General features: G+C 52.9%; 5 protein-coding genes across 5 annotated transcripts; 3 read left to right on the top strand and 2 right to left on the bottom strand.

The window, feature by feature from the left end:
- Nucleotides 1-106: 106 nt before the first annotated feature.
- Nucleotides 107-736, top strand: PG986_007622 (acyl-protein thioesterase; the record flags this gene model as incomplete). The annotated part of the gene is made up of 3 exons (XM_066843844.1): nt 107-249; nt 284-581; nt 653-736. 3 exons carry the CDS (start codon nt 107-109, stop codon nt 734-736), a joined length of 525 nt encoding a protein of 174 aa, XP_066699956.1.
- Nucleotides 737-1,759: 1,023 nt separating this feature from the next.
- Nucleotides 1,760-3,127, top strand: PG986_007623 (ran GTPase-activating protein 1; the record flags this gene model as incomplete). The annotated part of the gene is made up of 2 exons (XM_066843845.1): nt 1,760-1,954; nt 2,039-3,127. The coding sequence occupies 2 exons, from the start codon at nt 1,760-1,762 to the stop codon at nt 3,125-3,127; spliced, it is 1,284 nt and encodes a 427-aa protein (XP_066699957.1).
- A 618-nt stretch (nt 3,128-3,745) lies between these two features.
- Nucleotides 3,746-6,195, bottom strand: PG986_007624 (Dynamin central region; the record flags this gene model as incomplete). The annotated part of the gene is made up of 3 exons (XM_066843846.1): nt 3,746-4,048; nt 4,116-4,751; nt 4,849-6,195. The coding sequence occupies 3 exons, from the start codon at nt 6,193-6,195 to the stop codon at nt 3,746-3,748; spliced, it is 2,286 nt and encodes a 761-aa protein (XP_066699958.1).
- A 1,428-nt stretch (nt 6,196-7,623) lies between these two features.
- PG986_007625 (uncharacterized protein) lies at nt 7,624-8,610 on the bottom strand (the record flags this gene model as incomplete). The annotated part of the gene is made up of 1 exon (XM_066843847.1): nt 7,624-8,610. One exon carries the CDS (start codon nt 8,608-8,610, stop codon nt 7,624-7,626), a length of 987 nt encoding a protein of 328 aa, XP_066699959.1.
- A 2,458-nt stretch (nt 8,611-11,068) lies between these two features.
- On the top strand, nt 11,069-12,859 carry PG986_007626 (Protein phosphatase PP2A regulatory subunit B; the record flags this gene model as incomplete). The annotated part of the gene is made up of 6 exons (XM_066843848.1): nt 11,069-11,109; nt 11,189-11,229; nt 11,308-11,405; nt 11,530-12,187; nt 12,242-12,507; nt 12,596-12,859. The coding sequence occupies 6 exons, from the start codon at nt 11,069-11,071 to the stop codon at nt 12,857-12,859; spliced, it is 1,368 nt and encodes a 455-aa protein (XP_066699960.1).
- Between the last annotated feature and the right edge of the window lie 439 nt (nt 12,860-13,298).

Raw genomic sequence — 13,298 nt, forward strand, 5'->3', positions numbered from 1 at the left:
CACGCGCAAGACTTCCTATCATCACTACATCACTCACGAGACTCGCGCAACCGGACGCTGCTGGAGGTCCTTCCCTTCCTTCCGCTGGGTGTTCCCACAGGTCAGGATGCGGCCGTGCGCGGCATTCCCTGGGCAGCAGATGACGCAGTGGTTCGACATCTGGAACACGGCCGACTTCTCAGAGCAAGAGGATCTACAGGCGGTCGGCTTGCGGGCCGTTCTGGAGCGCGAGGCGGCCATCTGCAGGCGGTCGTTGAGAGCTCCTCGTGCTGGCCGGGATCAGCCAAGGCGCCGCAACCAGCGTGCACACGCTCCTGAATCTGAACCTTAGCCTGCCTCAGTCGACGGCCCAAACTGGGACGCGTCGCCTGGGTGCTTTCCTCGGGTTCTCATGCCGGATGCCCTTTCCTGGGAGGTCGCTGGCGGACACTAGGAAGGCGCTAGACTTGGACGACGTCCCTGATCACGATGAGGTCCTTCGCAACACCCCTATATTGCTCGAGCACTGCGTTGATGATCCTGTAGTACTGGTGGGAGGCGGCCGGAACTTGCGAGACACACTGCAGAACTTCGGTGCCCAGGTTGCATGGAGAGAATACCCCCAGGGGGCCATTGGTTTAACTCGTCGGCCGGGACAGACGATGCTATACAGTTCCTCGGTGCTGTTCTTCCCACGGAAAAGCCGGCCATGAATCCCCTGACACATCCAACGTCCAATGAGATGGACTTGTCTTAATGGGATCTAAAGCCAAGAGGCTTGCTGGAGTGACCAACGACTCCTACACTATGTACCAAAAAGTATTCTTGGCAACTTTGGAAAACACTGGTTTGATCGGATTTTGAAGCATCTCGCTGACTGTTATACTGAAGCAACGAACCGAAATTGGCTATATATATCTCTGAGTGCACGATATCTCTGTACTCGATGAATATGCTGCGGATTAAGAAAGGGGCGGAAGTTGCACCCTTTTCACATGTTAACAAAGGGAAATAGTAAATCTATATGCGTCCGGGACCCTTTCTTATGCATAAATAAATCATGCACACTTAATGAACGGGCGATAGTCCATCACGTGCTAATCTAAGATCGGAAAAAAAAGCTGGTAACAAGCTGCAAAGTCCCGTAGGCAACATTTTCCCCTGCAGGAACAAGAAAAGGTTGCGCGGCAAGGGAAAGCAAAGCCCGCCGGACGTAGCCAAACTGAATTTCCAACGCAGCAATGTGTTCCTGAATCTCTTGGGCATTTCCCAGCATGACCTATCAATGAGCAAGGCATATATATACACTCGGTACCTTATGTAGGTAGGCATCCATTGAGCCAAACAAACATGACACACACACACACACACACATTGATTCGAGGTATTGATTGATTGATTGATTGATTGATTGATTGGTGGCCTCCTTTTGAACCCGACCCAACCAACCCAATGGTAATTTGGCCATAAAACCTATAGCCTGCTGGGCTAAGAACGAGGACGTCAAATTCGGGCGCGTTGCCAGGTGCTACCCAAAAGCAGAGGGCCAAATGACCCCTCCCCCGCCTTAACCCGCTAATTTGGACTTTCGAAATTGTACCATGATAATCTTCTCGGGCGGCCCTCTCTCTATGCGATTTCTTCTACTGTTTTGAAACCCTTATATTGGTCGATTCGCCACGCTCGCAATTTGGTCTTCTGTATTCTATATTATCTCCTTACGTTCTGCCGTCGCTGCTCGCCTTCCATTTTGTGCCGCGTTCACACAAGAGAAACAACCATGGCTGCCTTCACAAAGGTCTTCTCGCTCGAGGGCAAGGGCTTGAAGCTCGACACTGCCGACGACTTGGAGGCGCACATCGCCGACCTCAAGTCCATGGACAATGTCGAGGAGGTGAAGATGCTCGGCAACACCCTTGGCATCGGCGCTTGCAAGCGCCTCGGTGAGGTCCTTGCCACCAAGAAGTCGCTCCAGGTAAGATCAAGCCAATACATATTTCCCGCGCCCCTCGCTTGGGCACAGCCAATGCTGACGTCTCCCTTTTCGTCTCGCTACTAGTCTGCGAACCTCGCCGACATCTTCACAGGCCGGCTCTTGAACGAGATTCCCGAGGCTTTGTCTTATCTCCTCACATCCATCCTCAACCTGCCGAACCTCCGAATCATCAACCTGAACGACAACGCCTTCGGAGTCAACACTGTCGCTCCCCTCGTCCCGTTCCTGTCGAGCCACGTGCCTCTGCAACACCTCTACCTCAACAACAACGGCCTGGGTCCTCAGGCCGGCATCATCGTGGCTGACGCGCTGTCCGAGCTCCATGGCAAGAAGGAGGCAGCCCGCAAGGAGGGCAAGGACGTTCCCGACCTCGAGACTATTATTTGCGGTCGCAACCGTCTGGAGAACGGCAGCATGCTCGCCTGGGCAAAGACCTTCAGCCTCCACAACAAGGTGAAGGAGATCAAGATGGTCCAGAATGGCATCCGTCAAGAAGGCATCTCCCACCTCCTGAGCGAAGGTCTCAACCACACCACTGTGCTGAACGTTCTTGATCTCCAGGACAACACCTTCACCTTGAAAGGCGCCAAGGCCTTGGCTAGGGTTGTCTCGAAATGGTCGGAGATCCAGGAACTCGGGATTGGCGACTCCCTGCTGGGCGCCAAGGGCGCCGTGCTGCTCGGACAGGCCCTCGCGCTGGGCAAGAACCCCAAGCTCGAGATCTTGCGCCTACAGTACAACGATATCACGGCACCTGGCGTCAAGGCATTTGCCGAGGCTGCCAAGGACGGTCTTCCTGCCCTCAAGAAGATCGAGCTGAACGGCAACAAGTTTGAAGAAGAGGACGAGTCGGTGGCTGCCCTGAAAGAACTTCTTGAGGAGCGCAAGGAGAAGCTCGGCGGTGATGTCGTGGACGAGGATGCCTGGGGTCTCGACAGCCTGAGCGACCTCGAGGAGCTCGACTCGGACGAGGAAGAGGAAGAGGAGGAAGAGGAAGAGGAGGAAGAGGAGGAAGAGGAGGAAGTCGAGCCCGAGGAGAGAGCTGAGAAACTGGTCAAAGAGGCTGAGGAAGCCCAGGAGGAACCCACTGTCCAACTCAAGGACAAGGATGTCGATGCCCTGGCGGCCAAGCTGGAGAAGACGAACATCTGAATGTGATTTTGAGGCGTAAGACTAGGGCGCGGATGGGATATATGATGACGAAACATAGAGACCACGATCGATACCCTGGACAGCCACACTGGAGTGGTCTGGAAAGTAGAAGTTAATGAAAGAACAACTCAACGTACTGGCAAAGCAATCGGCAAAAATGTGACTCGTTCCAGCTAATTCAGAATTGCCGATGTTTCCCATATACTAGTATAAGTAAACGAGTCGCATGGCCCCTCACTGGCTATGTACAGATGCGCTCTACGGACTTCACCCAACGTCTATCCTCCCCACCCTCACCACATACCTACACACACATGCTCTCGTATCGACACAGAGACAGGTGAGTTCCCTCCTATATCTAGTTGTACACTCGCAAGGGGGAACAGAAGGGCAACAAACAGAAGTTTCAACGAGGTTGAGAGGTGCGAGCCTACATCTCAGGGGGCGTGGGTACTTTTTGCCTTCGTATTGCCCATACTCCGCCCCCCGATCGAGTGGCTCGCGGTGGGAGATTTATCGACGCTTTTTCTCTTTTACATGAATACAAGAGGAAGAAACAGCAGCAATACAAAAGATTGTACAGTCCCCCTCTTTCTTTTTCCTTAAAATTATAGCACCTCACCAATGATCTTGGCGGCTTCGCGGTAGGTCTGGAGTAGCTTTTCGCACTTTTCGCGCTCCTTTTTTGACGGCGTCGTCCTCGTACAAGAGCTCTTCAAAGAGTGCCTCCTTGTAGAGCTCACTGACGAGACGGTTTTGCACCACATCCTTGCTGTGGTTGACAAGGAGGTGCATGACCGCCTTGGGTACCTGGTCCGCAATAGATTCGCGTACAATGTTGAAGTAAGACGAGATCAGCGCCCGAATGAGCTCCGTCTCCATGGCTTCACGGTCTGTCAAGGCAGGCTCGGTGTTTTCGCTCTGCGAAACAGTTAGCGAATTGATCTAGTCATCCAGTTTTCTATCTCTCTCTCTCTTTTCAACTTACAAAAGGGGTGACGGAACCGAACTCTCCAGTTATAGGGGTTTCGGGTTCCCGGATCAGAGATGAAGATAGAGCAGGCCTGTGCTTCTCCTCGCGACTTCGAATGCTCTGGCTGAAGCTAGGTTCGACTGACTGACTAACGTGGCGCGGCAGAGAGGAGGGAGCCCCGGCACCGCCGGGCGGCGAGGCGCCATCCTTGCCAAAGAAGTACGTCAGGAAGGTATCTCGTGCACCGCCAGGGCCAGGCCTGGATGGTGATGCGGATCTACCGTTCACCGCGGCTGACAGGCTTCCAGTGCCGTTCTCACGAACAGCGGGTGACATGCTGCGGGAACCCTTGGCAATCTGTTTCCTAGCAGGGCCAGCTTCGCCCTTTTCAGTGGCTGCGTCCTCGTTATCATCAGGCGTCTCGGCACCGTTGGCCTCGCCCAGCTCCTTCATCCGTCGACGTTCACGTCTCTCACGCTCCTCCTGAATTAGTCTTTTCCTTTCCTTGTCTTGCTTGTTGCTTACAACGTGGCTCATGGCAGCAGCAGCGCCCAGGAAGTTCGGATGGTTAGTGTTGATATAGGCGCGTTGGATAGATATCAGAGACTCCACGTATGAGGAGGCGGGGGCCCAGTCTTTCCCTGAGCAGATCTGACACCACCTCGATCAGCTTAGCTTGTAATCTTGGGTAACGCGATAGCTCAGTGGAACCGCAAGTGTGACAAATCTTAATCAGTTCCTCATATACGAGCTCAACACATCGCTGGGAAGGTATCTCCAGGAGCTTGATTTGGGGCTTGACTAGCAGATCAAATGCCATTTCTGGGACAAACAGACTAGGCCTAGGCCCGGTCGAGTTGCGGATGGCAGTCCGAATATCCAAGGCGGAGAGGTTCGAGGTAGGGTCAATGGTTTCCAGCGCGCTTCCAAATACGGAGTTGAAAATGTAGTAAATCCGAGCACCGCCAGACAGCTCCTTGGTGGAGATCTCAGTAGAGGTACCGTCGATAGAGGAGATGAAACCCGAAGCGAATTTGGTCATGAGTTGAAGAATCATGGAGCCACGATGCTCCTTGCCACTGAAATGCATGTCGCCATAGCTGGCTAGTTCTTGTTGGGTTTGTCCCATCAGTGTGTTGAGCCGCGCCTTGATATCTGGGAGTCGTTCCCGGATATGGGACATCAAGGTCTGGTTCAAGGTTTTGGCGAGGGAATGGGTGCCACATCGAGTTGCGATGTTCCGGTAAGCGGGGTGATGGCGGAAGAACTCGTTCTCTGCCTTCAGGGCCTCCTCCATGGGCTTGTTGCCTTGGATGTCGTGTTGTGATCGGTTGACGACACCAATGAATCCAAGCTTCAAGGGGTAGACCCGGCCCGACAGAATGTCCAGGGCGTTGGTGCCATGGTCCATCAAGTCCACCTTGGTAAGCACCCCGACGGTCCTTCGACCAAGAGGGTCGACGTGCCGCGCAAGCTTGAGGGCTTCCGAGTTGACAATATCCACATTTGCTGGAGACACCGCCAGGATGATACTGTTTGGTTTAGCAATAAACTCCGAGATAAGAGTTCTGGTCTGCTTCTCTATATCCGCAGGCTGGTCCCCAATAGGAACTTTGGTCAAGCCCGGCAAATCAACCAATGTCAAGTTCAAGACATAGGGAGAATAGACCTTGAGGTTGATGGGCTGTCTGTTGATTCCCTTGTTGTTACCAGCCACCCGCGAGGTCTCGCTTTCGATTTCGCGCTTGACATCACCGAAGTCTGTGAACCTCCGGCCCGGGATATGGTGGAACTCAGCCCACTCGGATCGTCTAGCTGCGGATGCGTTTCGATAAGCGGCGTTTGTGTCGGGCTCGGACTCATCCTCGTCGACGTTGATTAGCTGGAGAATGAGTGGTCGGCGTGTGACGATACCACTTCCTCTCGGCAGGAAATCACGACCGACAATATTCTCCAAGACGGAGGATTTTCCAGCGGACTGGGAGCCGACGACGACGATTTGGGGCAGATCGAGACTATCGGAGCCAATTGTGTTGAAGACCAGGTCTTGCAGCTGGTTCACAACCCTCAGCAGGTCGTCTCCTAGTGAGGCCATGGTTTTTGGCGATGAGGCTGCTGGGCGAGAGGAGGACGGGAGTCTCGTTCTCGACAGGTAGATCGGGATCTGTTGGCAGTCGAGTGCGGCGCAACAGAAGCGAACGGGCCGTCTCACGTAGTCGATGGTGATGTAGGTGTTGGATATTGCATGCAGCTCAGGTCACTGCTACGTAAACGGGGCCTTGCCAATGTTTTTGCCGATAGGTGCAGTTCCCGTAGTCACCCGTTAAAGTTGCCGCGAGAGGTTCAGCCTGGTTGTTCCGCCACCACACAAGCTCTTCAGCGATAAGAGGGAAGAAGAAGCTTAGGTCGAGGAGGGGCTCACTCGGCAGGCGAAGAAGCAACAACGGGGGGGGGAAGGACAAACAACAGCAATGCGGTCAAAATGTGGTGGGAGAGGTACTTAGCCCGGGGTTGGAAGGGGAGGAGGTCAAAATCTTGAGGAAAATCGACAACACAGCATTGATCCGAGCCCATGTCGAAAAATTGCCCAGTTTATGCGCCTGTGGTCGGGTTTACTGCAGGATGGCCTACCGTCGACCTTGCCAGCTAGCTGTACCTACATATCTTGCCATACTGGAAGTATACTAGGTGGCTATTGCGTGCAAAGGTACATGGCCGTGGCCGACATGCCCAAACACCACCCGCCCATTGCTCCATTGCGTGGATGCAGGTATTCGATTGGTAGCTGGTATCCACACCCCCTTTAGCTCCCCCCGCAAGCATTGCAATTGTTTGACCGGGCTCGCTCAATGCGTGCCCGACTATCGCCGGCTTTTTCAATCTCAGCCGCATCGTCCAGAGGGCACACTGATCAGGCATATTTGGGGATTTCGACTCCCCCAGCCTCCAGCCTCCGACCTCCAACGACCAGGCCTCGAAAGGTGGAACGAGTGCAACCATCATGGTCGGTCCGGTAGGTAGGCAGGCATTTGGCAAATAACTACCTACCTACCTTGTAATTGACAGCTCATGTACCTACCTTAATTACAACATGCTTCGTTCAGCCCAAGCAAGAGCCTGACGGGCAACTAGCAAAATGAGTACAGTCTAGCTCTCACGCACCGGAGGGCGACAGTATATCTTCCAGCGTTGCTATTGATGCCATGGCCATAATTGCATAGGTGTGTGTTTTCGTCGCTATGTCTTCGCGTATATAAGTATGTGCGTAAGTAGGTATCCACGAGGACCAACAACCATTCACACTGTCCAAGAATATACTCCAACAATAAGTATCGCAACACCGGGCCCTCCTCCTGGAACGCATTGGCTGTACCTTGATCCGATACAGTCGGTGGCCTTTTATTCGAAATGAATCCGCTCACCCCTTTCTCTCATAAAGTGGTTAAAATAGATGATAGATGGTAGAAACAGTCACGAGCCTTCCCTCTCCCTGGCGCCTATAGCGCAGCATGCATCCCAGCCATTAGCCTCCTCGGACATGATTGAGGACCTGCCGCAGTCTTCGCAATGCCGGCATCTCTGGAGGACCGGCTGCATTGGGTGCCCGTGCCGATGCCTCCTCCACCTCCTGCCGGGCCTCGTCAACTAGTGAACCAAGATCTCCCCATACCTCACCCGTATAATCTGATAAGACGTGCTGCCACTGATCGACCCAAAGATCTCTGGCCTCAATGGGGTCTGTGACCCCCATGTGGTTAGGTAGCTCGTTATAGCCCCACCGAGGACTGCTGTCAGTGACGAAGTTGGGGAAGAAATTCAGAATGTTCCAGTCGATAGCATGCTGCCTTGGTTTCTTGGAGTCTCCGTCCTGGAACAGAGCTCTTTTCAACGCTGCTGCTTCATCCGGAGACAAAGCAACGCCTGCGTCGTCCAGCTCGGCAACCGAGTTGTATTCGGCACTGTCCAGAAGCTTTACTACGTCCATGCCATCTCTCTGGGCATGCTCCGCTATGGAGGTTGTTTCAAACATAGAAGGGTTGTTGCTCAACCTATCTTCTACACTGCTTTGGTGGTGAGTCGGAGGGAATGTCGATAGTTGCGTGTTTTCCCCGTCTAGGAACGCGGAAAAGGCAGCTTCTTGTGATGCAACATGCGCTTCCACATGTGCCGACTTGAACGATGCGCCGGGTTCCGCATGGCCTGCTGGTGATACCATCCTTGATGTTGCAACGTCTGGAGGGATGGTGCTCTGGTTCGAACGTCCGGCCTTGTCTGCGGGAGACATGCTGCTCATGTCACTTGGACCGGACGGGTTCCGGGCCACATCTCTTGTCAAAGCGACAGCAGAATCCAGTATTCGTGTCGCGATTGAGTTATCTGTAGATGGCCCGTCACTCCCGTGGCTTTTCTCCTGCGGTCGAGGCGTTGCTTCAATCGCCTTGCCTTTCCCTTTTGAGTCGGAACCCATATCTCCATACTCCTTTGCAGATCCAGCCTCTCCAGGGTCCATAGTGATACAAGTCCGCGATCAGTAATTTCGATGTGCTGATAGCTTACTTGGGACGAGACAGTTCCGTTGTACTTATAAAGCAATGTAAGTTGGGCTGGGGGCATGTGACGATGTGAGCTGTCTAACAAGGTCAAAGAAACTCTGGGTATAAGCAATACCACACTGGCGCTCCAACCTTTCTCGATAGCAATTGTACTTTGTAGTTCGTGTCTCTAGCTGTCGAAGAGCATGGCCGATCCAAGTGTTGGTTCATGTTGGAGACGCACCTGCTCGGCAATACCTCTTTGCTTAGATAATCACATGACAGGCACATCGTAACCTCGGGCTGGGTTTGAGGATATGATGCTACGAGCCTACGATCTCTACTGGCGGTACCACGTAAGAGTGCTCTCGAGTCTACAACGGTACCAGCAGTAGTATATCAAGGTGATGTAAGAAGACAATTTGTTTTAATGCATAACTGTTCCACTTCACATGGGCGACCTATATCTATAGTGATGTAGGTGATGAGAAGTATGTAGAGCATCATTGGCTCGAATACCAAGTCCCGACATCCTTATTCAATGGTCTGTCCCGCTATTAGCGGTACCTAGAGTGAGGTACTACGTCGAATAACAGCATTGCACTAATAGTAAGCACCTGCGATGTACGTACATTTGGTAGAAATCGACCTTATGCTCGAGTTAAGAACCAATTCCTGAGGTCCTGTGCATGCCACGTCACGTCACGTGCCCACCTTCTTGGTCAGGGAACAACGAGGACCGGATCCGGACCGGCGACCAAGATTGGTTGGGAGAACTGGGTGCATCAAGAAAGGCGTGGTCAACGGTCAGCAGGTGTTCTGACTGGAGCCAACAGTGTCCAGCCTCGGGTGCCACCTGGTCGAGTCAGATAGGTAGCTGTAGAACAGCATTTGAATAGAAGACAGAGACGAGGAAGACGTCGAGCACGAGTGGGAAGGCGAGCATTGAAGGGAGTGGCCAAATAAGCTCTCTGCACGATAGGTGCGATGCGGCATTATGTCATTATCGAGTCCGACACGGACCATTGAGACTTGGATGGAGATGGTTGGGTTGCTGCCCTCTGAGGTTAGACTCCTGGCGGGATGCATTCCTAAGAGGTACAGACTTATGCACTCGGGATTGATCGATAGATTCAATGAAAGTCCCGATAGCATTGAATCAATCAATTGATTGTTCTGTCAAGTATTCGCTGCTGGCAGCAGCACAGCACCTTAGGTAGTAAGTATCGTAGATAAGATCTATTAGGTACGCAAACCAAGCCTTTGCCCAAAAGCACGTCCATGCCAAAATTCGATGGATTAGCATTGCATCATCTGTTAACCACTAGATACCATGTTGGAACACTCCAGCCCTTTAACCTTGGAAGTGTGTTGTTTGGTGTACATGCATAAAACAGCGATACAAAATTGAGCCAATTCGCTGGGCAGGATCAGGATGCATTCCGCCAGCCGGATGCACAGGGTGGCTAACATGTCACTGTTCGAAGACTTTTGAGATGAAGTATGCAGCAGTGTGTAGGCATCAATCCCAGCAGTGACATGTCGTGTCTAGTACCCGATCCAGCGTGTACTTTTTTTCTTCTCGTTTGTTTGGTAACTTTCCACGATCCATGATTGAGAGCCCTGTCGGGGGAGTTGGAAGTGGCAGAGTGTGGGGCCGATGAATGGAATTGAGCAAGCATCAATTGAGCAGCAGCAATGTGTATTGTGGTGTGTGGTGATAGCGCACGCAACATTTGAGTTGAAATGTGCTCTCTCTCTCTCTCTTTTTCTCTCTCTCGCTCGCTCTGCTCTGCTCTGCGTGCTGTGCTGCAGGTAGTCAGTGGTCTGGGAGGTCTGGGAGTTGGTCTAGCACTGGCACGTAAGGGTTTGGAGGTACGTCGGTACCTACCTCCGTAGATACAAGGCTGGGGTCTGGCTGCTGGGCTCAAGTTTGAACTGAACTGGGCTGGGCTGGGCTGGGCTCAAAAGGTACCTTACCTCACTCCAGTCTGGTCTCAAGTTGGCTGGCGTGCTCTCTCTGCCTGCTCTCGCCCTCTCAGGTAACCAAAGCCACCCATCCATTGAACGGCACGGTCACTGCTGCTGCTACACCTTAACCTTAGGCTCTTCATTCACTCTTGCCCGCCTAGGTCGTAACGTAGTCCTTGTACATGTCAAATCCCAACCCAAGAAACATCGTCACAATCACTGTCACCATTCCCGCCCTGCGACTTACCCTTACCTAGTAATCGTCAGACTTTTTCTTCATCACATATCCCGTCACTGCTGCCCGCTGACGCTTCGTTTGCGCCCTTGCCCACCACCGCCGCCCGCCCCCAAATTCCACCCCGCTACCTTCTCGAGAAGCCTTGCCCTCCCGCACCACCAAAGACATTCTCCAGCTTGCCACTTTTCGAATCTCCCTATACCACGCCCATCAGGAGTGCAGCAAAGATGGCTCTTGATGAACAGGGGCCGACTTGGAAGTTCACCCAGTATGTCCCGTCCTGTCGCACCCCGACCGACCCCACGCTGCCTTTGAGCTCTCGCAACTAACTGCTCGTCCTATCCCAGGTGTTTCGGAGACAAGGGAGATGTGGAAGACATCACAGAAGGTGCGTTGTCCTTCCTCCTCCAATCCTAGCCCGTCTTGAAAAAGATTTTGGGGCCCGCATGCTGACGGCGCCACGTAGCCGATATTATTTCGACTGTAGAGTTCGACCACACAGGCAACTATCTGGCAACAGGAGACAAAGGCGGACGGGTAGTGCTATTCGAGAGGAATGAAACGGTCAGTTCCTACCTACAACGCTGGAAGCCCACCCATCGTCCCATCAAGCAGGAGACCCCCCCCCATCGGCGCTGGGACTGCCATATCTCATTGTGATGTTGTTCTGACTATGACGGGCCTGCAGAAAAAAACGTGTGAATACAAGTTCCATACTGAATTCCAGTCGCACGAGCCCGAGTTCGACTACTTGAAGTCGCTAGAGATCGAGGAGAAGATCAACAAGATCAAATGGTGTCGCCGTCAGAACGCCTCACACTACCTACTGTCGACAAACGACAAGACGATTAAGTTATGGAAGGTCTTCGAGAAGTCGCTGAAGGTCGTAGCTGAGAATAATCTATCACACGACCTTACGCCCGGCAATGCTCTGGGGGCTGGGGGCGGAGCTCCGCGTGCCAGCCCAGGCCTCACCCATTTCAAGAATGCCGAGGACTTGAAGCTTCCGCGCCTGACCCATCACGATACGGTCGTGGCCGCCGTACCTCGGCGCACCTACGCAAATGCCCATGCATACCACATCAACAGCATCTCTGTCAACAGCGATGGAGAGACGTTCATAAGCAGTGACGATCTTCGCATCAACCTTTGGAACCTCAACATACAAGACCAGAGCTTCAACATCGTGGATATCAAACCGGCGAACATGGAGGAGCTGACCGAGGTCATCACTGCAGCCGAGTTCCACCCCACCAGTTGCAATTGGTTCATGTATGCAAGCTCGAAAGGCACTATCAAACTCGCCGACATGCGTGAAAGCGCTCTCTGTGACCAGCACGCTAAACGTACGTCAACCGGCCCTGCGGTCCTTGTGTGAATTGTTTTTGACAGTAGTACAGTTTTCGAGCAAGAGGAAGACCCCTCGTCGCGTTCTTTCTTCTCGGAGATCATTTCATCCATCTCGGATGTTCGCTTCTCACACGATGGGCGATACATACTTTCGCGGGACTACCTGACGGTCAAGATTTGGGACGTTAACATGGAGCGCCAACCGGTCAAGACCATACCCATCCACGAGCACCTCCGTCCGCGTTTGTGCGATACGTACGAGAACGACAGCATATTCGACAAGTTTGAGGTGGTTTTCTCGGGAGACGCCAAGAATGTCATGACGGGCAGCTACAACAACAACTTCATGATCTATCCCTCCGACCCCGAGAAGGGAGACAGAAGTTGTTCTGCAAGCAGACAAGTCAGCTTTCAAGGCGAAGAAGGTTGGCGTGGCCACCCCTATCAACTCATCCACTAGCCCGACAGCGAATGGTGGCAAGAAGAACGGATCTCGTGCTGGAAGCCCGGCGGGTGCTCAGGGTCAGCGCATGCGGAAAGAGACAGATGCGGACCAGATCGACTTCAACAAGAAGATTCTGCACATGAGCTGGCATCCATTCGAAGACAGCATAGCAATCGCTGCAACCAACAACGTAAGTCTCGCTGTTTTGCTCCGTATGAGGTAATCTCATGGTTGGTATCGTTATGCTTACACGTTCCCTAGCTTTTCGTTTTTCGGCGCTCTAGAAATCCCAATGGCGCGGGATAGACCCATCCCACATCAGACGAGCTTTGTTCCTGTCAATGTGGGTTCTCTAGGCTTCAGCGAGAATAGCTCAACATTGTTGTGCCTTGTTAGGTCGCCCAGAGACATCTCTGTGTCTTCTTCACAGAGATCCATGGGTCTTTGGATTTGGTGCTGTACGGGCCATGCTGGTGCCTTGGCCAACAGATGGCTACTCCGAGGATGCCATTTGCATCAGTGGGTGTCTCGTTACCGAACAAGGATACTCACAAACCCAGTGCATGGCAACCTTGCTGAAGACACATATGACAGGTTGGCTCTCAAATTCAATCTGCGGTGTTAAAGGGGGAGGCTTCTCGCGTTGGTGTAAGTCTCTGGCA

Source organism: Apiospora aurea, assembly GCF_038362705.1.
Source record: "Apiospora aurea strain CBS 24483 chromosome Unknown utg000005l_segment0_segment0, whole genome shotgun sequence".
Classification (NCBI taxonomy): Eukaryota; Fungi; Ascomycota; class Sordariomycetes; order Amphisphaeriales; family Apiosporaceae; genus Apiospora; species Apiospora aurea.